The sequence below is a fragment of the Crinia signifera genome, chromosome 3 (assembly GCF_055691185.1).
Source record: "Crinia signifera chromosome 3, ASM5569118v1, whole genome shotgun sequence".
NCBI classification, from domain to species: domain Eukaryota; kingdom Metazoa; phylum Chordata; class Amphibia; order Anura; family Myobatrachidae; genus Crinia; species Crinia signifera.
Genome location: NC_139219.1, coordinates 300457779 through 300485513, shown reverse-complemented (window position 1 = coordinate 300485513; position 27735 = coordinate 300457779). Strand labels below are relative to the sequence as shown.

The following is a 27735-nucleotide window of genomic DNA, read 5'->3' as shown; positions in this document are numbered from 1 at the left end:
GCTATTTGCAGCCCTGCAAAAGCTTCTTCTTGAACCCCAAGTCATTCAAATTGTGCTACCATACTAATAAGTGTTATTTTTTTCCTTTTGGACATTAATTCTGCCTGATGAGCCTCTGAACTGGCAGCATTGTATATTGAAGGCCTCCCTTGATCAGTTTCCATTCAGATAGAGTGGCCTTACAAGCCAAACCTTCCTTTGTCTCTGCGTTCCATTTCAAATCAGGATTATTGTGCTTCCAGCTTTTTCTCCTGAACCTTCACCACTGGATTTTTCCTTCTGGCATTGTTGGACGTGCAGATGGATGACAGAGGAAGGTCAGACTCTTTACTCACCATAAATTCTCTTCGTTGGAGTCCCATCTGGGGGATTTCTGGCTCTGGACGGTTCCCTTGGTTTCCTTTATAGTTGTTCTCCATTTTGGTTGTGTTCTTGCTCCTTACAGCTTTGCTAAATGTAGACTGAGGCGTTCTGGAAGGGACTAGTTTTCCTAGGTATAATGCCCAAAATGCCATAGACCAAACTCTAACCAAGTGCTGACGCAGTGTCCACCGTAGATATTACATGAATAAAAAAAATATATATATCAAATTTTCAGATGAGAATATCTGTCCACCCTTCATTGACCGCTGTGTTTACAGAGCGATTCCTAAAGGATTGAATTACTACACCATATTGGATATTATCTGGTTTTTCTCATTACGTTATCGATGTTTGGGACCAAAATACATCAATGAAATGGATTGGTGCACTCAATGAGAGACAATATCTCAGCTCCAATGTACTATTATTCCATTAGAGTACATTGTGGATGTATTTTAATCCAGGCTGCAGAAGTTTTGTGCTGTATGTTATTAAGTTATATTTAACCACCTAGAATAGACCTTTATCCGCTAATATTTTTTGCTATAAATGTATGCTTGCTAAGTGGCAACAGGGCTGCAGGCTAATCTGCACAAACCCCACAGTGATTACCTAGAACACAGATTGCTAAACAGACTCTTTATAAAAACTTTAATGTTTTGCTGCTGAGTATTCAGCATTACAACAAATTATTTACAGCCTGAAACATTTCATTAACACTCATTGGAAACAGATTCCACCTGTCTGCCGTCATGGTACCATCCGGGGGTTACTGACAGAACAGTGCACTATATCGCAGCCATGAACAGGCTGGAAAACTAAAGACCGCTGGTTGGAGGAGATTCCATTCATTGTGATAGCAGCAATGGGCCCTTTCATTCGTCCATTCGCATCACACAATTGTTTCCTTACTCCCCCGCGGAGGTCAGCAGGAAAATTCCTAAGTCAGTGGTACAAAACCCACCACGACGCATGTATTATCACAGATATGCTATACGGAGATTGCCAGATTATTGGCACAATGTAAGGTTTACCTCCCCAAAACACACATACAGGCAGCCACTTTGTAGGCAGTAAATATATAAGGACACAACCCAACTCAGGAGGACCTAGTAATATGACTTAGGAGGTCACTGAATTCAAGCACTGCCATTACCTGGTAGGGCCAGAGAACCGCTTTTTGGGGTCAGATATGTAATTCATTCTATGATAAATGCCCCTCCCCTTTTTTTTTAGGCTCCCAAGAACATCCCTGGACTGGTGGTCCCATCTATAAACTGGCTAACCACCATGGGTATGGGTCATAGAGTTTACTCAATGAATGTCGATATACATTAGGTCAACCACTGACGGTCGAAAGGGCTTCAGTGGTCGTCCTAATAGGTCAATGTGGCTAAAGTGGACAGGGTCGGAAGGTTGAAATTGGAAAGGTCGACCTGAGTTTTTCACATCTTTTTGTCCCAAATGTAGACACTGACACCGTCTAAGTCAGTGGTAGCCAACCCTAGCCCTCGAGAGCTACCAACAGTTCCCGTTTTCCAGACACCCTAGCTGCTGCACAGCTGCACTCATTAATCATCACTGACACATTTGAAAAGATACACAGATGGAGCTAATGAGCTCACTTGTGATTCTGTGAGGAGACCTGCAAAACATGCTCTGTTGGTAGCTCTCGAGGACTAGGGTTGGCTACCCCAGGTCTAAGTGAACCGCTGCGCTCGCTATGCTTCGAGCACAGTTATATTCTCCCTCCATACCCTAGTGCAGGCATGTCCAAACTATGGCCCTCCAGCTGTTGTGAAACTACACATCCCAGCATGCCTTGCCATCCTTTTAGCACACCCTAATAGCAAAACTGTGGCAAGGCATGATGGGACATGTAGTTTCACAACAGCTGGTGGGCCATAGTTTGGACATGCCTGCCCTACAGGCATGTCCAAACTAACTGCATGGGATGACATACACATTGGTAAACCATAAAACGCAAAATACAGACAAGACGTGAATAGATTCAGCTGGCAGACAAGATAAGTGACGCGTTACAGCTTCGCTGGGACAAGAGCATCATATAATCTCTGAGCGGCGAGTTGTACCAACTCCCGCAGTGTTTCATCTTCATCAATTCCTTCCTCACATTCCACGGTCTAAGGAAGGAAACATTAATTAAGAAGAGTTCTGTCAGAAACACGACACACCCCACAGCTCCACCTTTTACTGGGAAGAGGGAAGCTCCGTACACACGGAGGAATATATTGCTCAGTGTCGCGTTGTCATCAGCGACCAGAGATGGTTGCTGATAAAAAGGAGACAATCTGCCGGGGGAAACAGCTGATCCCAGGAGGATGCTCCTCCGACCAGCGATCACCCCGGGACTGCTCGCAGAATGGATTATCTGAGCCTTTACATAGCCGGTGGTATTCACAGCACGTGGTGGTACAAATCTCTCTACAAAAGATTCACGTACCCGCGTTTCCAAGCACAAGACGGCTGTCTTCCCATCCACCGTTACAGTGATTGTGTCATCTGTGTCATTATTCACACACTCCTCACCAAACATGTCCCTGAAACCAAAAGCGTCACATTAGACAAAGCAGCGCACGGTCGGAGATCATTAATGGAGGCCCACCCCATTATGCTGGAACAGTTACCCAGCGATACTTACTGCAGCATGATCTCCAGCCTTTTCCTGTAGGAGTCCATGTCCACTTCTTTGGGGACTTTGTGCGACACCGCTGGTAAACAAACAAATTATCTATTGCGGGTCTATATACAAATCCTTTCATTTCATGGTGTGTTCCTATCCACTTATCAAAACCAGTCAGTCCTGACACATCTAGTATGCAGTAGGAATCTGATCCTGGAGAATTAGGAGGGCAGAGATATAAATCTTTATAGATGATGCGAACTGTAAAACATTTCCCCTCTTTTACCCCCATAAGAAGTACTGAAAGCTCCAATGCGGTGTCGGACAGCCATACTTTGCCCACTCCTGGGGGAGATTTTGAAAAATAAGTAATTTGTAAGAGGATAGCTACGAAACCTTAAGAGAAGATACATCTTATATATGCGTAACATCAGTGTTGAAACGCTTAGTGCCAAAAAATGAGCCGCACTCTAAACCAGCTAGAACTACTGCAGTGTCCCCGACGGATTTTGCCCCTTTAAAGAACAAAACCCGCAGAGTTTGGCTGGCATCCCGTCAAACTCAGAGGCTATTACATTGGGCCAATGGTCTGCCATATAAAACATTTTTTAATTTCTCCTAACTCCAAGATTTTAAAAGAATTTTCGTATTCTAATAAAAGTAAAACTTGAATAATAAGTGTAACTGTCATTAGTCTCAATGACCTAGATCAGGGGTGGCCAAACCTGTCCTCAAGATCTACCAACGGTGCATGATTTCCAGGCAACTTGTGGATCTATAGTAGGAATGAATGCAGCATGTTTTAAAATGTGACAGTTCGTAATGACTACAGCTGTGCACCAGCTAGGTGATCTGGGGAATGTGACAGTTAGTAAAGACTATAGCTGTGCACCAGCTAGGTGATCTGGGGAATGTGACAGTTAGTAAAGACTACAGCTGTGCACCAGGTAGGTGATCTGAGGAATGTGACAGTTAGTAAAGACTACAGCTGTGCACCAGCTAGGTGATCTGGGGAATGTGACAGTTAGTAAAGACTACAGCTGTGCACCAGCTAGGTGATCTGGGGAATGTGACAGTTAGTAAAGACTACAGCTGTGCACCAGCTAGGTAACCTGGGGAATGTGACAGTTAGTAATGACTACAGCTGTGCACCAGCTAGAGGATCTGGGGAATGTGACAGTTAGTAATGACTACAACTGTGCACCAGCTAGGTGACCTGGGGAATGTGACAGTTAGTAATGACTACAGCTGTGCACCAGCTAGGTGATCTGGGGAATGTGACAGTTAGTAATGACTACAACTGTGCACCAGCTAGGTGACCTGGGGAATGTGACAGTTAGTAATGACTACACCTGCGCACCAGCTAGGTAGCCTGGAAAACGTGGACCGTTGGTAGATCTCGAGGACCGGTTTGGCCACCCCTGACCTAGATGGATCTTTGACGTAAGCATCAAGTGAATATAATAAGAGCGTTACCTTTCTGGGTGCGAGGGTTTGACTGTAGCTCCAGGATGACTGTGGCCACGGTGTCAGCATACATATCATTAGATGGGTTGGCCACCCACTAAACATACAAGTGACAATGTGATCAGTACATCAAGTGACCCTTTACAGCTCATAATATTTGCCAGATGACCGACACAATGTATATTACAGTAACACAGACGGATATTTAATTACATTTTAAAATGGTAATATTTTTTTAAATCACCAATCTGACTCATTTATCTAATTGGTATACGGTTAGATCATGAAATCCTATATAGAACCCCACAACCCACGGTCCTCAAGGCACACCAACAGTGCAGGTTTTAGTGATATCCAGGTTTGAGCACAGGTGGCTTAATTAGTACCTGAGGGATTCTGATTAAACCATCTGTGCTGAAGCCTGGATATCACTAAAACCTGCACTGTTGGTGTGCCTTGAGGACCGTGGTTGGGAAAGCCTGCCCTAGAGGGTGCACTTCAAAGTGTGGGATAACGCCGCTATGACACTTTCGGCTTAATATATTGTCTGCCAGAACAAAAACTGCCCCCTTCTGGCGATTGCACACAGACTGTACTGGCCATGCACAAGATCTTGCTATTCATCTTCTGTGCAGCCCAAAGCAATAGCCAGCGACAGCGCTGTCTCTGCTGTGGAGATAGGGAATCACCATCCTGCAGCTGAAATTGACAGCTGCAGGTGTCCGAACGATCATACATTGTCATGCAGAACAGTGTGCTACGTCTTCGATAGCAGCACCGATATGGACGTGACAAATACAAAAACAAATAGCGACCTCTCCACACCAGGGGGCAGAAGTGTTATGAGCAAACATAACGTGCGCTGATAATGCATCTCCTTGATGTGTTTTAGTACTTTTGCTCCATTGTGCATTAGGTGCACACCCCGGGGCTAACCACGTGGGGTAATTCCATAGCTCTCGGCACTTTACCGTGGAGCCATTGGTAAACCAAGTTAGCCAGGTGCTTACCGTGACAGGAAATTGGCAAATGGTTGAATAGCACCAGGCATTAAATCCAGGAGCTGCAATAAGTCCTATGGCTAATTGTCTCTGCCCCTATAATTGGACATAGGACACAACTGGGAGTCCCAGGGCTCCAGAGAATGTCCCTTACACCTCACAATGCTAACCAAGTCCACTCCACCGTCAATGCAAGTGCAGCACGGTTAGGTTTTAATGGTGTCATTGGAAAACCAGCCATTATCCTGCCATTTGGCCACAAGAAATTGACCAATTAGAGCACAGACAACTACAAACCACAGAATACATTTTAGTTTTGCAGCTGCGGCAGGCCTAGGGACTGCATGCAGGGTAGGAGCAGTGCTGCGGTAGGCCTAGGGACTGCATGCAGGGCAGGAGCAGTGCTGCGGAAGGCCTAGGGACTGCATGCAGGGCAGGAGCAGTGCTGCGGCAGGCCTAGGGATTGCATGCAGGGCAGGAGCAGTGCTGCAGCAAGCCTAGGGATTGCATGCAGGGCAGGAGCAGTGCTGCAGCAAGCCTAGGGACTGCATGCAGGGCAGGATGAGTGCTGCAGCAAGCCTAGGGACTGCATGCAGGGCAGGATGAGTGCTGCGGCAGGCCTAGGGACTGCATGCAGGGCAGGAGCAGTGCTGCGGAAGGCCTAGGGACTGCATGCAGGGCAGGAGCAGTGCTGCGGCAGGCCTAGGGATTGCATGCAGGGCAGGAGCAGTGCTGCAGCAAGCCTAGGGACTGCATGCAGGGCAGGATGAGTGCTGCGGCAGGCCTAGGGACTGCATGAAGGGCAGGAGCAGTGCTGCGGAAGGCCTAGGGACTGCATGAAGGGCAGGAGCAGTGCTGCGGCAGGCCTAGGGATTGCATGCAGGGCAGGAGCAGTGCTGCAGCAAGCCTAGGGACTGCATGCAGGAGCAGTGCTGCGGCAGGACTAGGGACTGCATGCAGGGCAGGAGCAGTGCTGCGGCAGGCCTAGGGACTGCATGCAGGGCAGGAGCAGTGCTGCGGTAGGCCTAGGGACTGCATGCAGGGCAGGAGCAGTGCTGCGGCAAGCCTAGGGACTGCATGCAGGGCAGGAGCAGTGCTGCAGCAAGCCTAGGGACTGCATGCAGGAGCAGTGCTGCGGCAGGACTAGGGACTGCATGCAGGGCAGGAGCAGTGCTGCGGCAGGCCTAGGGACTGCATGCAGGGCAGGAGCAGTGCTGCGGTAGGCCTAGGGACTGCATACAATGCAGGAGTAGTGCTGTGGTGGACATAGAGACGTATGCAGGAGTAGTGCTGGGGTGGACATAGGGACTGCATACAACGCAGGAGCAGTGCTGTGATGGACATAGGGACTGCATACAACGCAGGAGCAGTGCTGTAGTGGACATAGGGACTGCATACAATGCAGGAGTAGTGCTGTAGTGGACATAGGGACTGCATACAATGCAGGAGTTGTGCTGTGGCAGACATAGGGACTGCATACAATGCAGGAGTAGTGCTGTGGCAGACATAGGGACTGCATACAACGCAGGAGCAGTGCTGTGGTGGACATAGGGACTGCATACAACGCAGGAGTAGTGCTGTGGTGGATATGGAACAGCTCTCAGGCTAAAAACAGGGAAATGTTCCTCACCTCCAGCATTACCATGCCTTGCTCCTGCACCACTGTGATCGCCCTGAAAACCCTCAAAGACTCCTTGTCATTCACTTCAATCTCTTCCACGTCTCCTGATACGGGACGAAAGAAGTGCAAGAAATTACATTATATATAATATCTACACACACACACGCACATTTATGTATGCATTCTTGCATTCTATAAAATAACTCTATATATAATTTATATAGACCAGTGTTTTTCAACCAGTGTGCCGTGGCACACTAGTGTGCCTTGAGCTGTTCTCAAGTGTGCCCCCACATCTAGAAATGCCCAAACCCATTTACAGCCACCACCAGTTCAAATGTTATTTACTGGTCTCTTCTTTTCATGTAAAGGGCCAATGTATTTTATTTTTGTTACCTGTGGAGATCAGTGTGATTGTTATTAATGTGGGGGCCAATAGGTTTGTTTTTTCCTGTGGTGGCCAATGTGTTTTGCCCTGTGGGGATCTCATGGTGTGCCTTGGCAATTTTAAAGTCCTATTTAGTGTGCCGCAAGGTAAAAAGGTTGAAAATCACTGATATAGACGGCTTATGAAAAAGATTAAGCAGCACTGAGGATTTTCATCCATTTGTCTGGATCCAGCCGGGGTACACAGCTGCCTATGGGGATGTGGGAAGGTGCAGGAGACAAATGACATTCCGCTCCTTTCCAGTCCATATATTCCAAAACCCCAAAAGGATAGTATAAATAACAGAACATGGAACACGCATCCCAAACAAACAGCAGAACAAGGGGCCTTTGGGTGGGAGCACACTACTTCATCCTAAATGGAGGACACTTGGGGGTTTCCAATGCTTTCACTGGGGAATAGTAAGCTCAGACAGTGCAGAACCCAAAACCTTCTGTCCAAAGTTACAATACCAGCAACCTTATAGATGTGGAAACATAAGCCAATACACTGTGGTAAATGAGAGTACAGCTGATCACATGGGGTCACATGTTGCACACAGAGGACGCCAACTGATCTGTCTGACTGAGCAGAGATATATTCTGTAACCAGCTGTACAGACCCATAATAATCCTGTCCAATAGTGGCCCTCATCCAGTGGCTATAGTCTTAATGCTGGCCAATCCTTTGTCTGCTCGTTCTATAAAGCCATCACAGAGTTGGTCTCCCAAACACAAAGTCCTATTTATGTAATTCTATTTTGTTGCGGCACCAACTGATTGTCCTCCAGGTCATAATGCCTCCCCGTCACCCATCAAAACAGACCAAACTCTTAAACATGACACAAAAAGCAGTAATGTGGTTGGGTAATAAATAATTATCTACCCTGGCTGGTACAACAACATGCTGAGCTCTGTTGTACCACAATGGCTGGAAGGCCACGTTACCAGAGACTAGTTAGAAAGCCATCAGGGGAAGTCACAAAATCATCCCGTGGCTCCGGTATCACAATATGACAGCATGGTTCAACAGGATACGCACCGGTGAGTTGCTGTAAGTGGTAGAACAGCACGTTGAATGACCCGGTGTACGGAATGGCTTGTGTTTGGGTCACGGTGCTCATGGCCAAATCCGTGTAACCTGAAATGAGACATCAGCGATTTACAATTTATATGCTGCACAAGTTAAGAGATTAAGCAGCGGAAGATTGTGATCAATCTATTACATCCATTACATCAGGGCTGGGCAATTGCGGCCCTCCAGATGCCTTGCATCAGTTTCAGCATGGCCACATAGCAAAACTAATGCAAAGCATCCTGGGATGTGTAGTTCCTCAACATCTGGAGGGCCGCAATTGCCCAGCCCTGCATTACATGTTGGTTTCATGCCATTCACTTACTGGACAGGTCACTTGGCGACAGGATGTGATAGTTAAAGTTCCGCTTTACAAGGATGCCCGAGATCCTTTGTGCTTGTTCTGGCTTCTTATCCGCAAGGGATCCCATAACCTGTGGGAAGAATGGACATTTCAGAATGATTTTTGGAACTGGAGATAAAACTAAAGTAAGGTCTGGATTACACATGGTGCCTACCAACATCTACAGCTAGACCAAACATATGAGGTGCATTAGTAATTCCCTATAGGTGAGGCTACAGGGTGCTGCAGACCAGGGGTTATATACATCCGCTATCACATTGGACATTGGTCAACAAGGGACACTTCTACCTACAAACATACTCCTTCCCACCCCTTTACACTAGCCTGCATAGAAACAAGAACTGGACCTGAACACATGATGAGAATTCGTGGGATAGCTGGTTCTAAGTACATGCTCAAAGAAAGGGCTATGACTGCAGTACAGATGGCGGTGTTCTCAAAGCCATGGGATGGGAAAAAATGCCTACAAACAGCAGCTGTCTGGAAAAACTTGTCAACAGGAGATGGGAATGGCCACCTAGTAACACGTAGACAAGTGTCCATGGTCGTTCTTCTGACTCGGTCAGTTAATAAACCGTGACGCACTGTTCATGATGATCTATTAAGAGTTGTACCAGGATATCACAGGAAAGTGCCACCACGAGGATTTTCAGAGGATGGGGATGATACAAACCGTATCCTTTATTCCTGGTGTACAGGAAAACTGGAAACAAACTCCAAAAAAGGGTTTGTGGCTATAGAGAGCAATGTCTTATCCTTGCAATACATAGGCATTTAAACTCAGGGGCTATACAGACCCGATCAATGTTCTTCGATTTCCCAAGGTGATCAATTATCCAATGACTGAGCATGCATACGAATCACATACGAAGTGATTTTCACAAGCCATTCGCACAGGGCGGGTGTTCACTGTCTAGGCAGAAAACAATCTGATTGCAGTGCTCTGCAAATCGCCCATCAGCCAAAAGGTTTGAATCAGGCCCCCGACAGCTCACGTTTTTCAGGTCTCACATAATCAGTAAAAAAAAGTGAAATAATTTGCTCCACCTGTGGATTTTTTCAATCGTGTCAATGAGTAATGGGCCAAATGTATTAACCATCAACAAGTGATCAAGTGGAGAGTGAGATAGAATGTACCGGCTAATCAGCTCCTAACTGCCATTTACAGGCTGTGCTTGAGAAATGAAAGAAAGGAGCTGATTGGGTGGTCCGTTATCACTCTTCATTTGATCACTTGTTAAGGTTTAATACATTTGGCCCAATGAGTGACTTCAAAAACATGAGAAAAGAATAGTTAATATGAGAGCTGAAAAAACCATAGCATAAACCGGATGCGATTCAGCATAAAAAATTAAGGACTCAACACAACTATGTAAATACAGTAGACGTCTGCATCCTCTCTGGTGTTTGCTCCACTTTGAATGAGGGATTTGTCTCCCAGGACCGGATTTCTTACCTTAGCCAGTTTTTCTCCCCTGAAGTTTAGAGTCACTGCCTCCGTGTTCCTGGGGTTGTGAACCTCAATGTCAACTTCGTCGTTGTCCTCATATTCTCGGATGAGAGCGGCTTTAAGACGCGCCATTTCATTCTGCTCACCGTGCACCAATATCTGCGGAGAGCACACGTCAGCGCCGGTGTGGGACACGACTGACTACTACGTAACGTAACACATACAGACAGCGGACATGAGGGGAACATTCCGGAACAGGCACTCACCACATGTGGGGGTTTCAGGGCCCGGATGAACTCGCTGGTCTGCTGGTAATCCGTGTGCGCAGAGAAGGAAATGTAATCCACGGACATTTTCAGAGTGAGCTTCTGGCCAGACATGGTGGTGATCTCCTCAGGCTCTGACATAATGTGCTGGGGGAGAGAAGTGGTAACACGGAACATGAGCTGCCTAGAACAAACTATGGCCCTCCAGCTGTTGTGAAACTACAAGTTCCATCATGCCTTGCCACAGTTTTGCTATTAGGAAATGCTAAAACTATGGCAAGGCATGCTGGGATGTGTAGTTTTACTTCAGCTGGAGAGTCTAGATCCTCTAGCACAGGGGTCCTCAAACTATTTTGTGAGGAGTCCAAAATAACAGACAATTGAACAGATTTTTCAGACTCCTTGAATCACTGACTGAGAATAGAAAAGTCATCAGCCTGATGGGCAGCAACATGGAGTCGTGACCCCATGCTGAGAAAGTCGGGACCCAATTTGGGGTCAGGACGCACAGTTTGAGAACCGCTGCTCGAGCATCATAAAGCCAGTCTGTTGGCCAACACAGCAACAGCGGAACATGAAGAATGAAGAAAAAAAATGAAATCCATTGATTTTATGGTTATTGCAGTGTGAATACTTAATCAGACCAGTTTCCTGATCCCCACTACCACACGGAGGCATTAGTGTTCCGATAAGTATTCACAATAAGGATGTTGCTGATATGAAGGACTGAAGAAATGTCCACGTGAACTGCCTTATGCCAAACATTCTCTCTCCACAGGGCACAAGTGGTCTGCAGGTTAGAGTCTTACTTTCGCCAGTGTTCCCTCCACGCAGTAGCCGGCGATAATGACTCCATTCCTCTTGTCTGTGCACCAGCTCTCAAACAGCTCCCTGGACAGACCGCTCTGCATCATACCGGGAGAGGCCATGACCACGCTGGGTCCAATGTCATCAAAGTGATCCATGCTCTGAAACCAAGCCAGGATTTCATTACATCTCCTACTGATAAAACATATGCCAAGTGCAATTTAAAGGACCACTAAGCTCAGATATGTGCCATGGAGATGAAAGTCATTCTACAGGTATGCCTGGCTCACACTGCAGCTCTGTGGTGGTATTATACCTACTGTATGCTCCTTTATAGACAGCTAAAGCTCCTCCCACAACATTAAAGTGTCCTTACAGGGTACCATACAGGTCACAACCCTCGACCTGGTGCCTAAATGAAACTCTCCCCAGATTCCTAATCCTAACCCTGGTGCATAAATCTAACTCTTCCCCAAGTGCCTAATCCTAATACTCCCCCTGGTGCCTAAACCTCCCCTCCAACAGCCTAACCCTAACTCTTCCCCAAGTGCCTAATCCTAACTAACAATCCCCCTGGTGCCTAAACCTCCCATCCAATGGCCTAACCCCAACACTAATACTCCCCCTGGTGCCTAAACCTCCCCTCCAACATCATAACCCCAACTCTTCCCCAAATGCCTAACCCTAACTCTAAAAATGATGAGAAGTTAGATTTATTATTTGCATTTCGCCCTTAACTGACTGCATCATTCATCCAGACACTGTAATCCTGCAATAAGCATTTGCAGTTATCGCACACATATTATTCAGTTATTTGCTGTTATTAGTCTCAGATATTCCCTTTACCTGCTCTTAAAGGAACAATGACATTTGTAGCAGCTACAATGAGTCAAACGGACATGAATATGGATGTAATTGCAACGGATTACACAGCGGAATTATACATATAGACAAACCATACCTTCAGGTTGCTGATGTGCTTGAAGACGAAAGGGTTGTTGATGTTTATCTGCTTGCGGATTTTGTCATTCATGGCGTTGACGTAGGTCTGGTAGACAGCCATACATTTCTTAGCCAAGGAGGAGGCATAGTAAATGGGGATATCATGCAGCTCTGGGTGGTTCTGCCAGTACTCATCTGCAGGAGAATGATGCACAATGTAATCACCAGGGCTCAGTATCATCTCAATAATGCACAAGAATGGATTGCTCTTAATATATGGTCTGTACAGTAATATCACCAGTTGTAGTAACACCATTCAGTTTGTGTCTCAGACCGATTCAGATCATGATAAACGCTCACCTAAAATCAACAGAAGTTCCTGCGCTCGCCCAAGGGCGAAGACGGGGATGAGGCCTCTTCCTCCCCTATTGACAATATCGTGTACAGTGTTGCAGAACCGCGCCTCCCTCTCCTCCCGCTTCTCGTGGATGTGTGTGCCATATGTAGATTCCTACAGAGCACAAAGAGCAGAAAACATAGCTGGTATCCTAGCACTAGTAAGGACGACTTCTCACATCTACGTCATTAAGACACAACATGCACCATCTCCCTTCCACGCCCTAGTACACCTCGCATTCATCTAACCTTCTCATCTGGAAACCGAACTTTAGGAGAAAATTATTAAAAATAGAAATAAGTAAACTGCAATAAAGAGAGACTTACAATAATGAGAATATCGGGCTTAATGTTCGGTATTTCTGCCGCCATCAGATGCCGGTCTTCTTGTCTGGAGAAATCACCGGTGTAGAGCAGCTAGAAAATAGGACAATTAGAAGATGTTAATGCTGTTCCCTGGGCACTGCCTAACCCAGGGGTGGCCAAACCTGTCCTCAAGATCGACCAACAGTTCTTGTTTTTCAGGCAACCTGTGGATCTGTAGAATATGCTGTTAGGAATATTTGAAAATGTGACAGTTATACCCCTTTCACATTAGCCTAAATTCCTGGGTTGGGCCCGGGAACAACCCGCGACTAGCACTGGTGTGTAAGGTTCCCGGGCCTAAATCCCGGCAAAATTTGCCAGGATTTCAACCCTGGGTCCTGGCCAGTGTGAAAGGGGTAGGGGTACTCACCCGGGTTGCCGGTCCTCCGTGCGGTCAGGCCGGGGATCCACACAGGAGGCGGGCGCAGATGACAGGACAGGCGGCGGATGAAGATGACGCAGCTATCCGACACACTCACTGCACCCGGAGAGCAGCGTCATCTGACCTGTCATCTGCGCCCGCCGCCTGTGTGCACCGAGGATCGGCAACCCGGAAGAGGCGAGTACTGTCCACCACCATCCCACCTCCTGACCGCCTCTGCCGTCATCCAACCTCCTGAGTCCTGCCCACCTCCTTCCCACACCAGAAAATGCAAGGACTTTTCTGGTGTGAAAGGGGCCAATCCGGGCCGTATTTCCGCGTGGGTCCCTGCATTTTCTGGTGTTAAAGGGATATTAGTAATGACTACAAATGTGCACCCGCTGGCTGATCAGGAAAACATGGACTGTTGGTAGATCTCAAGAACCGGTTTGGCCACCCCTGGTCTAACCCCATGGCTGAATTGAAGACTTGTTCTAGGAATCAGGTTTTCATTATATAGAATGGATATTAGCTCTGATCTACAGTATGATATACCAACAAAGGAGTCACACAGTAGAATTATTTCAATACACCAGGAGAAGCAAAGTGGCTCACCAAACGTGTCCTTTGAATTTGGCTACTACTAACTATACAGGATGGGGGATTTATTTTTGGCATAAAGCAATAAAACAAATTGAAGAGTCGACAAGAACATACTTTGACACCTGCAATCTCAATCATAAACATGGCAGCACCCAACACGTGCCCAGCGTGGTAACACCAGAACTTGATTCCAGCTACTTCTTTCACTTCATGGAAATTAATGGTCTCGATTTTATCCATACTTTCTTCTAGGTCGGTCTCTGTATACAGCATGTCATCAGCTGAGATATTACTAAAGGCAAGGGGGAAAAAACAATAGAATATACATAACATATTACACCTTCATTTGGGGATTACACATTATAGGGATAACTGGAGCTAAAAGACAACATTATAGATATTCCCAACTTATCAAACATAGTTTCTTTGTTTCTATTACCAAACACGTTGATATTTAGGGGTGTATTCAATCCGAGCCAGATTTTTCACCAGGTGAAAAATTGCTGAGCCAAACCAAGTGGATTCCGCTCATTCACGTATTTTTGACAAATTTGTGGGTGTTTATGCCAGATTTTGGGGCCAATTGACCCTCCAAAACAGTGAAAAGGTATGGGCGAAAATGTACTCAAAAACAGGTGGAAACGCCAGTGACTGAGGATTGGCGAATCGTTGCAGATTTTTCACCTGGCAAATTATTTTTTTAAATGATTGAACCCTCCCCTATGAGTAGAAATTATGCAGATCTTCCTATATGGAGTAACTGGTGTTGTACTCTTCTATTTTATGCTAGATTTTGGGTTAATGTATGGAACAGAGGGAATTCCATTAATGTATTTGTGTGGTTAGCGATACTCTTCAGGGTATTACAACAAATGAATATAGCACAGCGTTCATCATTGCAAGGAAATAGGTATACCTGACTTTGACGTAATCTGAGAGCAGCCATCGGTAAATTGCCTTGGTCGCATGGGTCATGAACGTTCTGCCCTTAAAGCTGGTCTTCTGCAGAAACCACGGCAAAGCCCCACAATGATCCAAGTGGAAACTACAAGTGTAGAACAAAGTAGTGTTTCATGCTATATAAAGATAATACATATGATATCGCAATATGGATTCCCAAGCTAAACTGATTGAATATTAAAATAATAATAATATAAAAAGCACACATTTTATCCTTACACAGTATAAAGCAAAGTCTGCAAAGTCCATCTGTCTGTCTGGATGCGGCAAACCGCAGGGCAAATTGATCTGCAGTTTTATCTATTAGGTGCGGCAGTTTCCCCAGAAGGCTTACCTATATTCACATTTGCCGTATCTGGGATGGGCGCCGAGCAAAAGTACACTTTACAAATCAGCCCACAAAGCCACAGTACACCATGTTGCCGGGCCCCGCAGTCTGTGTAACTTATACTTCACTCCTACTATTATAATGCACGGTATCCATCCATTCAGGTTTCCCACACCCACCCTATGGACCGGCCCTGTAACTTACCTTGGTATACGCCCTTCCCATTGCGTAGTCATATACTGTGCCGTTATGCAGGTTCCTGGGCAGGTTACATTTCCCACCACAGTGGACGCACATAGACAGATGTGATCGGAGTATAGGCGCCACCACCACCACCACCACCACCTCACGCTCCCAGCATGGACCGGATGGAGTCGCAAGGAATGCAACATGTGTGGCACCAGATTGGAGGGGAGCCGCACACGTAGACAATGGTGCAGGGAACCAGAGGGCCAGACGCACTAAGCTTCAAAAAGTGATAAAATGGAGAGTTATAAACAGCCAGCCAATCAGCTCCTAACTGCCATGTTACAGGCTGGGTTTGAAAAATTACAGATAGGAGCTGATTGGCTGCACGTTTATCACTCTCCACTTTATCACTTTTTGAAGCTTGATACATCTGGCCCAGAGGCTGGGAGATAGACACGCATGCTGCAGCTGTCTGTGGGAACGGAATTTCAAGCACCCGCTTGAAGCGGTCACTGTGGGGCCCACAAGGCCCTGTACACAATGCACCCACATGTGTAAGCCGTCAGAATGACAAAGTTGGGGAGGAGATGGTTACACAACCAGTGGGACACACACACACACACACACACACACACACCTGCATCTCCAACATTTATTAGTTTTTATTTTGTGATTTTACCCTTACTACACAAAATTTTCCGGTGACAATCATGGTATTACTGTTGGTACTAGTATTATTTATATAAGCAGGGAAGCCATACTTGTATTGGTGTACAAAAGGCTACAAACCTGACCTGAAATCTGCATATGAGCTGTATTCGTCACATCATTATTTCTCACGTACAGTAGGTGGACAGTGGTTTTGTAATCAGTGGTACAGGTGAGCGAAGGCAGCAGAGATCCTTTGCTGGTCCAGTAGATGACCAGAGACTCTCCTGGCACCTTTTACATCTTACCAATAGAACAGTCTTTGCTGGTACTTCGCTGTAATAGTCACCATTGGGGGGGGGGGGGGGGGGGGGGTGTCATACGTTATGTATTTTTATAGATGATTTTATGAAATGTATTGCACCATATATCTTTCTCCTCTTGCATAGGTTGATGGATGCTAGTGTTCACGCTAGGCTGTTTTATTGGGGCGTTTCGCACTGCCCGATTTTTAAAGTGCAAAATGCACCCTGCCCTTCCAGCAGCGCCCTGCTAGAACAGCCTGCTTCCTGCCGGTGCGCATGGGGAAGCCCAGCACCGCCATAGATGCCAGCACTTCCCCGGCAGTGACTTCGGCACGGCCAGGCCCGCCCCCTTTGGTGAAGTCAGCGGGCCCGACTAGCCTCCTTTGGTGACGGCGTGCCCCCCACAATGCGGATGCAGTGGGCCCGGTCCTCCCCCTTTATGCTGCCTCCCGTTCCTGTGGCGTACCACCATTGGCAAGGTGGGATCTGATTGACTCGCAAGGATGCAAATTCTCAATCAACCAGAATAACCATTAAGGTCTATGGGACTGCCCAAAGATTAAACATTTTTGGTCCCAAGTGGCTAATTATATAAAAACGTTTGTGGCTATATTTTTTTCAGCTGACTCCTGAATGGGCTACGTTGGGATTTGTCAAACATCTTACGCTTTTAAAAACAAATGAAAAACTTCTATCCATCATTGCCGGAGTAGCACAAAAATGCATCTTACAACATTGGTTATTTCCACAGCCCCTTCCATAGATTTCAAGGAAAACTTTTTTTACTTCTTTAAAATGGAGTGGATCGATTGCTCCATAATTTGTATCAATATTCATTAAGGGTTCAATTGATATTTTATAACATATCTTTATTAAGGTCTTTTATGATACACTTTTCATTCAACTTTACTTAAAAAAATTGGACTATACCGATTACTAAATCTATATTTTGTATATAGATTTAGTAAATCGGTATAGTCCAATTTATTTTTATTTTTTTTAATTAATGTTGAAACAGGAGTAAGATGAACTTTGAAATGCAGAATTGTATATTTTACATATTTTCCAAGCTTGTAAGCCTAACATTTGTTTCATGTAAACTTTGATATATACCTGTTAAAAAGGCATATCTGTCTTGGAGCGGACGTCACACACCCTCCCATAAATGTCTCAGGCACGCCTAGCATATTTCCTTTTTCAAAAGCAAACTCCTTCTTTAATGGGAAAAACCCTGTTCACTGCAGGCGGGGCAGATGTAACATGTGCAGAGAGAGTTACATTTGGTTTGTGGTGTATTCAAACGGAAATGTAAATCGCAGTGAAGAATAAAGCAGCCAGTGTTTGCTCTGCACAAACAAAAAAAAAAACACCCAAATGTAATTCTTCAAATGTTACATCGGCCTCACCAGCAGAAGGAATGCACTCACCAGGCTTCTTCTTAGAAAATAGCTTTGAATCTCTCCAAACTCTAAAATCATCACAAGTTGACATTTGTCAAGACAGTCCCATACTTCCACCAGATTACAGCAGGTCATGAGTGATAGATAGATAGATAGATTTGCCCATTACATATAAGGATACACAATCCTTTATGTCCATTACACATTATGGCATCGTCATACACTGTTAGTGCTCACTCTAGGATTTATTTTTTAGGGCTGGGTGCTGACCACCGCACATTTTATATTAGAAATTCACATTAGAAACAAAAAAATAAAAAACATAAAAATGTGCACATTGCACTAGGATTACACCCATTAAATATTGTGATACTCCCTATGTGATATGCCTAGTACATATTCTGTCACAATGACAATTACACACTATGGCGCACATTGTTTTTCTTCTTAAATATCATACCACACACACCATAACATCCATTACATATGATGGCACACACCGAAAATTCTCAGCGGCATGTCAGCACGGTGGAGGGGAAATGTAAGGGTGCACAGTGCCACATATAAAAAGGGCAGGGGTTATTTTGAGGTTTAAAAAATAGGAATTTGGTACTCACCGTTAATTCCCTTTCTCCGAATCCGTAGGGGACACTGAAGTCTACGCTGGGGAATAGAGTGGTGTATCGGAGGAGTCGGCACTTTAAGAAACTTGAACTGTGGTATGGCTCCTCCCCCTCTATTCCCCTCTCAGACCTCAGTCTTAGTTGACCGTGCCCGAGAGGAGAAAAGAGACCAGGGAATCCCCAATAGAGAGAAAGAACATTAACAAAAACAAACAACCATACTACTCAGTAGGCTATCAACAACACCCAGATGCATGCATAACCAAACATAACTGCATGCGCTCAAAATAAATCCCCCCCTTTTGGCCTGAACAGTGCCGGGAGGGTGTTCAGTGTCCCCTACGGATTCGGAGAAAGGGAATTAACGGTGAGTACCAAATTCCTATTTTCTCCTTCATCCTTGGGGACACTGAAGTCTACGCTAGGGACGTCCCAAAGCCATCCCCACGTGTGGGAAGGCACTGGGCATCCTGAAGCACCGCACGGCCGAAACTGGAGGCAGAGGCCGCAAAGGTGTCAAACCTATAAAACTTAACGAAAGTATTAGGGCCCGACCAGGTGGCCGCCCTACATAACTGTGCCAGGGAAACTCCCCTGGCAGCGGCCCAAGAAGGCCCCACCGAACTTGTGGAATGGGCCGAAATCCTGACTGGCGGTGACTGTGAAGCATGAAGGTAAGCCTGCTTAATGGTGAGACAGATCCACCTAGCCAGAGTCTGTTTAGATGCTGGCCAACCCCGCTTCGCCGAAGAATACAGGACAAACAGTGAATCCGACCTTCTGAGATCTTTGGTCCTATTCACATACACCTGCAAGGCTCGGACCACGTTCAGCGAGGCAGAATCTCCCGTAAGAGCTGGAACCACGATTGGCTGATTCAGATGATAAGATGAAACCACCTTAGGCAAATAATCCAACCTGGTCCGAAGCTCAGCCCTGTCCGGATGAAACACCAGATAGGGAGACCGGCATGAAAGAGCGCTAAGATCGGACACCCGGCGTGCCGATGCTAACGCGAGCAGTAACACCGTTTTCCAAGTTAACAACCGCAAATCAATAGAATCCAAGGGCTCAAAAAAACTTGACTTAAGATAATCCAAAACTAAGGAAAGATCCCAAGGTTCCTCCGGAGCCCGCACTGGGGGCTGAAGACGGAGAACCCCGCTCAGAAACGTCTGCACCTCAGGAATGACGGCAAGACGCCGATGAAAGAAAACTGACAATGCAGACACTTGTACCTTAAGGGACCCTAGGCGCAAACCCGCCTTAAACCCGGACTGCAGAAACTGCAGCAACCGAGACAAAGAAAAAACAGCCGTGGGCAAGTTACGGCACTCGCACCACGCTACATAGGCCTTCCAAATACTATAATAATGCCGTGAAGTAACCTCCTTCCTGGCTCTTATCATAGTGGGAATCACTGACTTGGGAATTCCTCTTCTGCTCAACAGTGCGGCCTCAACAGCCATGCCGTCAAACGAAGTTGCCGTAAGCCTTGGTAGGCGAACGGCCCCTGCTGTAGAAGATCGTCCCTTAGAGGTAGCTGCCAAGGATGATCTGTCAGGAGCCCCTGAAGGTCGGCATACCAAGGACGACGAGGCCAATTCGGTGCCACCAGGATGACCGTGGACCTCTCCCGCTTGATTCTTCTGAGTACCAACTGAATCAAGGGCAACGGAGGAAACAGATAAATGAGGGCATAGTTCCAACTCGCGGTCAGCGCGTCCGTCGCTACCGCCTCTGGATCCCGAGACCTGGAACAATACAGCCGCACCTTCCGATTGTTCCTGGAGGCCATCATGTCCACCTGAGGCATCCCCCATCGGTGGGCGATCTGGGCAAATACCTCCGGATGTAAGGCCCACTCCCCAGGGTGAACATCCTGGCGACTCAGATAGTCCGCCTCCCAGTTGTCCACCCCGGGAATGAAGACCGCTGACAAGGCCAGAGCATGCCGCTCTGCCCATTGCAGAATTGGACGGACCTCCTGCATGGCTCCGCGACTGCGCGTTCCGCCCTGCCGGTTCACATAAGCCACAGCCGTGGCATTGTCCGACTGAATGCGAATCGCCTTCCCTCGAAGAATCCCGTCCGCATTGGACAAGGCCAGACGAATCGCGCGAAGCTCCAAGATGTTTATAGATAGCTTCGCCTCCTGACACGACCAACGACTCTGGAAGTGCTGTCCCAACACAACCGCTCCCCAGCCCCGGAGGCTGGCATCGGTCGTTACCATCGTCCAATCCCAGATTCCGAAACGTCGGCCCTCCAACAAATTGGCCGACAGTAGCCACCACTGGAGAGAGAGACGGCTGCAAGGCGATAAAGCCACCATCCTGTACATGTGCAAGTGGGAGCCCGACCACTTCCTGAGCAGGTCTAATTGAAAGGTCCTTGAATGGAAGCGGCCGAACTGAAGAGCCTCGAACGAGGCTACCATCTTGCCCAGCAATCGAATACATAAGTGCACCGACACTCTCCGAGGTCGAAGCACCTGCCGAACCAATTCCTGCAGTGACAACATCTTTTCCCGAGGCAGAAAAACTTTTTGAACCTCCGTGTCCAAAATCAACCCCAGGAATACAATCCTTCTTGAAGGATTCAGCTGAGATTTCTAGTAGTTGAGAATCCAGCCATGGGTCAATAACGTCTGGCAGGTTACCTGAATCGCCTGCGTCAACTGATCCCTGGATTCGGCCTTGATGAGTAAATCGTCCAAATAAGGAACGATCTTTACTCCCAGAGAATGAAGCACCTCTACCATCACTGCCATTACCTTGGTAAACAGACGTGGCGCCGATGAAAGGCCAAAGGGCAGAGCCCGAAACTGAAAATGGAGATCCCTTATCGCGAAGCGAAGAAACTTCTGATGCGGAACGTAAATGGGAATATGCAAATAAGCATCTTTGACATCCAAAGATGCTAAAAATTCCCCCGGCTCCAGCCCTGCAACCACAGAACGAAGAGACTCCATTTTGAATCTGTGGTACGTGATGTATTCGTTTAAAGCTTTTAAATTCAATATTGGTCGAACCGAACCGGAACAGGGGAGAATAAAACCCCTCTGTGCGTTGTTCGGAAGGAACCGGCATTATAACTCCTGCGGTCAACAGCTTCTGTACTGCTTGAAGAAGCAACTGACGGTTCAATTCCACGTGAGGCAGACCTATTGTGAAAAACTGGCGAGGAGGAGTACCGGAAAACTCCAGTCTGTACCCCTGCGCAATGACGGACAGAACCCACTTGTCCTTGCAAGACCCCTCCCAGGCCTGCCGGAAGTCCAACAGGCGAGCCCCTACTCTGGGATCCCCCAGGTAGGAGGGCCGGGAGTCATGCTGCGGGCTTTTCGGTTTGCTTGACGTCTGCGCGCCGAGCGGCTGGTCCTGAGGAAGTGGCTGCTCCACCAAACCCTCTGCCTCTGCCACGAGAAGCGGTAAAGGATCCTCTGGACTTACCTCTGAACTTAGGTGCCCCCCGAAAGGAGCGAAAAGCCGGGCCTTGATAAGGCTTTTTGGGAGGAGGGGCCGCGGAAGGCAGGAAAGTTGATTTGCCTCCTGTGGCCAGAGAAATCAACTTGTCTAACTCCGGCCCAAATAAGACCTCTCCCGTAAACGGAAGAGCCTCTACCGCCTTTTTAATGTCCGCCTCCGCTTGCCAGGACTTAAGCCACAATGACCTCCTAGCCGTAATGGACTGAGCAGAAATCCTTGCCACCAGAGCCGCAGAATCCCTTGCAGCCTCTCCAATATACATCGCAGATTCCCGCATCTGTTCTGCTAACTGAATGAACTCCTCAGACGAGCCCTGATCATTCAGACCTTTAGACAAATCCTCGGCCCATTTCTCCATGGCCCTACTGACCCAGGAAATCACAAGAATGGGCCGAAGTGACACACCTGCGGTTGAAAAAATCTGCTTAAGCCCCGCCTCTAGACGCCTATCTGGCGCCTCCTTGAGGGCCACTGCCCCAGGAATGGGAAGTGCTGCTTTCTTGGAAAGCTTTGACACTGACGCGTCTGCCAACGGCGGAGTCTCCCATTTTGCCCTAGCCTCCGGAGCAAATGGGTAAGAGACCTTAAACCGTTTAGATAACTGAAACTTTTTTTCTGGAGACCTCCAAATATCCAGAAGAGGTTTCTCCAATTCCATAGACTCAGGGAAGTTGACCACTGCCTTAGCAGACCTCCCAAAAATAGAAACCTGCGTCGGCGGCTCCTGCTCGCTAACATTGAGGGTAGATTTAATAGCCTGAATGAGGGCCTCTATACCCTGGGCCTCCTCCTGAGGAACGTCCTCCACCGGATCTATATGATCCTCCTGAAACATATCCCCTTCTAAAGGGTCCCCCGGTTCATCCTCTGAAGTATCTCCCTGTAACAATAAAGGAACACTTCTTTTCCTCAGGGGAGGTGGAGCACTTGCGGACCCTGAAGGCACCGCAGTGGTTTGGACCAACGCTTTCACTGATGTAATCAGTTCTCTGGCCCAGGTAGGCTCCGCAGCAGACAAGGAAGCCAGTTGCACATGCAATGACTCCCTGTCCCTGCGAGACGCAGCCATCTCTGATGCCAGAGTGGCTAACACACTGGTAACTCCCTCAGTGTTCAGAATAGGGACCTGACTCTGCCCAGCATCCCCTTTGAAGCAATCCTTACACAAGGATACACCCTTCACATGCTGCGTAAACTGTTGCTCACACTTAGTGCATACAAACAGCTTTGGAGAAGCTTTTGACTGAGACTTGGTTGCCATCTGCACACACACACACACCTTACACACAGGTGGAAGGAGGTGAAATACGCCAGACAAAGAGAGCCCCCAACAAGGACCCCACACCAAGAGCAAAAGCACCAAACTAATAGGGGGAGAGGAGCGCACCTTCCCCGAATTAGGCCCACCTGATAATCTCTCCAGCGGGGAAGTCTCACAAGAGAAAATCCCCTCCACTCACCCAGCGCAGCATTCAATAATATCCAGGCTGAAGAGGGAGAGAAAGCGTCCTGCTGTCCTGTTCCAGAGAACTGTAGAGGCACAGCAGACAAGGGAGCAGCGTGGCAGGCACCGGCGTCTGACGCTGAGGACTGCAGCTAGGACGCGACCACTCACAGGTCCGCCCCTTCCGTCCTCATCAGAGCGCGCGCTGTACACAGCGGCGCTGATTGGCTGTCTGCTCCCTGCTGGACCAGCGAATTAACCCTGGTCCAGCCGTCACCCGGCGCTATGCGCTCGCACGCCCTGCTCTCTCCGGCGGGCGACTAGGTCGCGGCCCCGTAACACAAGCCGCAGGCAGCTGTGGCGGGACCCAGACGCCGATGCGTCCGTGACCGGAGTCAGCCGCGTGCGCCGCAAGCGGTGCCGCTCTGACCCCCCGGAGAGCTATCCCACGTCGCAGGCAGCTGGCACGCGCTGGCTGCCTGTCTCATATATAAACAAGCAAAAACAAAAAAGGCCCCAAACGGAGCCCCTTGCCCAAGGATCCGACTCCTCCGGGCACTAAACTAAGACTGAGGTCTGAGGGGGGAATAGAGGGGGAGGAGCCATACCACAGTTCAAGTTTCTTAAAGTGCCGACTCCTCCGATACACCACTCTATTCCCCAGCGTAGACTTCAGTGTCCCCAAGGATGAAGGAGAAAATAATAATAATAATAATAATAATAATAAAAAAGACGCTTATTTACCTGACATGTTACTCATACCCCCTTACATACTTTGTCTTTTATACCCCCCTTTCTTAACTATTGTTATTTTTGTACTTTATTTTTGGTACTTGTTTCTATTGACGCCAACCTGAAGCGTGGCGAGCGCAGCGAGCGGGGCGGTACGCGTCCTCCGACCTTTTCATACCCCCACTATCCACGTCGGTGTGGAGTTGATTTTATAAAGTGTGGTGAGCGCAGCGAGCCACGGATCCCGAAGCGTGGTGAGCGCCCGCGTATACCTGTGAAGTTATGCGCGTCCGCTCGCCTCGCTGCACTCGCCACACTTTATAAAATCAACTCCACGCCAACGTGGATAGTGGGGGTATGAAAAGGTCGGAGGACGCTTACCGCCACCCGTTGCGGGCTCGCTGCGCTCGCCACGCTTCGGGTTAGCGTCTATAGTGGGGTGGCGTTAACAATGGAGGTCTATTTCACCCATCAGGGGGGGTTTGCTATTAAAATGGGGGGTTTTGGGGCTTTTTACATTGACATCAATGTAAAATTGGGTCTCAGGGACCATTTTACATTGATTCCAATGTAAAAATCGCGTTGATCAAATCGCATGCGATTTGGTTGGCATGCGATGGATGCGATTTTTCCGACCCGATCAATACAATCAAAATCGCGGGCGCCGTGCTAGGAAACAAGTACCTTATTTTTTATGCTGTTGGAAAAACTCAAAAACTAATTGGTATAAAAAAAAAAAAAAAAAAAGGCATGGTGCGGCACCTTGCAAAAGAAGCTTAGAGGGAACACTAAACAAATATTACATATTTTAAAATGCATGTGATTTATGGATCATTGGAAATAAAACCCATAACTCTGTTTTTTTATATGTCACCAAGCTTTACATAGGGAAGGGCCCCTCTACCCAGCATGCCAGTGTAACATGTACACAGATAGTACAAACATGCTACTCAATAGCTCCTACATGTAAAGTGTCCATCAACTTTGTACTTACTGACTTATTAGAAGCAGGTCAATCTCTGCCGGATCAATCAGATCAATATATGGAAGCGCATCCATCCCCTCCATTCCTGGGTGAATCCCGCAATCCAGCTAAGAGCAAAATAAGTACAATCACTAGCAGATCATGTAATAAAATATTACATCCATTAAAAGGGAAACTTAAAATCTAAAGCAATCTATTTGTAAGTAACTAATTTGATAACAGAAAGCCTGGAAAAGAAGAATGCTGCCTCTGAGATTAGAGTAATATGTCAAATATTGTCATCTTATAAGAAGAGTTCTTACATTTCCATATGTCTCATGTGCATAAGATAGAAACCCCGTATACACAGGGCGACTGCAGCCCATGCTATCGCTCAGCATACATCGCTGCACGCGCTGCTCAGTACCCGCAATGGGTGCTGAGCGGGCTTTTGCCTATTGTTTACAGGTCAAACCCTGAGATCTAGCAGGATAGATAGGCGATAGCGTCGCACAGGACCGTGCATTGCCGTCACCCAGGGCCATACACATGAAGCGATCCGTGCTTCATTTCTAAGTGATCTAGTCAGATCGCTTAGAAATGGATGTAAAAATCGCCCTTAATCAGGGTTCAACAAATCCCAGGCGCCAGGTCACCATGGCAACCAGATTCTGATTCCTGGCGACCAGATTTTGCAGAGAGGAAGCAGATCCTGGTCAGCCGAGTGGGGCACTTGGGGTAAAGGCAACAGCCGGGCAGAGCAGTAGACAACCCATCCGGCTGTATCAGAGCAGGACTGCAGCTATTTCAGAACTCTAGTAGGCTTGCGAGCCAATCAGGAGCGGCCAGTTCGGCAGCCAATCAGGAGCGCCCGTGGTAGTTACTGATTAGCTGTCAGACCATGAGCTCCGATTGGCTAGCGATCCAGGACTTACTCGTGGCTGCGATAGAAAGAGTCGGATTGGGGCCAGAGCTGATGTCACTTGAGTTTTCCCTGACACGTCCGGTTACCATGCTCAACGCTGGCTTCATGTTACTCAACTGGTGTACTAGCATATGTACTATGGGATGTGCACAGTCTATAAATAATCACTTGGACTGCAAATTCGCAGCAGTGTGACCAGGTCTGAATAACCCCCCTAAAGTTGGTCCAAAGTAATTAGGTCATTAAACTAGAAACCTCAGCCTGTGGTATTAATTGCTGAACATATAAAACATGCACAACAGGTACATTGATATAGTAGGTGTAGCAGCACCAGCCTCACACGATGAGCCAAGAACGTCACTCACCATGATCTTTCTTCCTTTGAATTCTACAATGATACATGATCTCCCAACTTCCTGACCGGCGCCTCTGAAATAAGAACAGTCACATAAACACAAAGCTCCTTAGTAGCCAATTGTTACGTGGCAATTTCTACAGACAAGAAGGCCTAAGCTGGGTACACGTTTGGCGATATAGTCTATGAACAAGTATGATTTTCGTTAACGATAATGAGTATACACATTGGATGATATTACAAACACTATTGCTCAGAAGGGCCAAAATGAGGGAATATCATTTGTAATGTAGCTTTGTGTGTACCCAGTTTTACTCAAAATATCAAATGGAAGTTCCAATTCACTGGCTTTAGTATACTTTTGCATATACTTGCATTCTACTAATACTAGAAGGAACCTCAATGTCATCTCATTTCAACGTAATATTACAGTGGTGTGCCCCTATTATCACCACGTGTAAGGAGTAAAAGTATAGAATATGGAATACACCAACCTAATATATGTAGACTCAAGAGCAAAGCGAGCCTGCAAGGGTACACTTTGTGTGCCCTGTTGGCTTTCATGCTTCCCCGGGTCATATGGTATGTCCCATCAGCCAAAAAACTTACTGAAGAGGACATAAATCCAACCACAGTAGTAGTAGCAGCAGCCCAGGAGGTCACTGAACTTGAGTTCTCCCTCTGTAACAGAATCTCTGGGTGCGCTTTCATATAGATACTGTGTACCTTGCATTGTTCTGTGTGCCATATGTGTATGGTGGAACCTTATAAATAAAATGTTAATAATACTGTCCAATGGTTCAAACCAACTAATTCAAAATGTCCGAGCATATTGATATTATATTCTTTCTATCCTTTTGTTTTGGTCCTAGAGATTGGACAATACAGTAAAAGGTTAGTGTTCCCCATGTTCTGCATGTGCATTGGAGAGTAGGGGAAAGCATGTGAGGGCCCCCCCTGGGGTGTACATAATATTGATTGCAATGCAGACCCTTGTACACAGAGTATACAGAAAGCTGGAACCAGACTCACAGCGGTCTGATGAGGAGCTGGTCACTCTCCTCTGCCGGGATCACACTCTCTGCTTTCCTCTTCACAGACATCCTGCATCCAGATACTCTCCCAGGCAGGCACTAGAACACAGGCTTTCCCTGGTCCTTCAATTTTTGCTTCCCCCTATCGACTCAGTCCCGTCTCCATCTACTGCCCCCACTTCCGG

At 47.1% G+C, this 27735-nt stretch overlaps 1 protein-coding gene across 1 annotated transcript; it reads right to left on the bottom strand.

Annotated features, from left to right (window-relative positions):
• Positions 1 to 999: 999 nt before the first annotated feature.
• CPSF3 (cleavage and polyadenylation specific factor 3) lies at positions 1000 to 27728 on the bottom strand. Its single transcript, XM_083178530.1, has 18 exons — positions 27549 to 27728; positions 26527 to 26590; positions 25267 to 25364; positions 15069 to 15197; positions 14267 to 14444; positions 13150 to 13239; positions 12787 to 12937; positions 12446 to 12621; positions 11487 to 11645; positions 10678 to 10824; positions 10418 to 10570; positions 8923 to 9031; positions 8565 to 8663; positions 7106 to 7200; positions 4484 to 4571; positions 3026 to 3095; positions 2828 to 2924; positions 1000 to 2507 (listed from the first exon to the last, which is right to left on the bottom strand). Exons 1-18 carry the CDS (start codon positions 27617 to 27619, stop codon positions 2403 to 2405), a joined length of 2079 nt encoding a protein of 692 aa, XP_083034656.1. The 5' UTR covers positions 27620 to 27728; the 3' UTR covers positions 1000 to 2402.
• Positions 27729 to 27735: the final 7 nt, after the last annotated feature.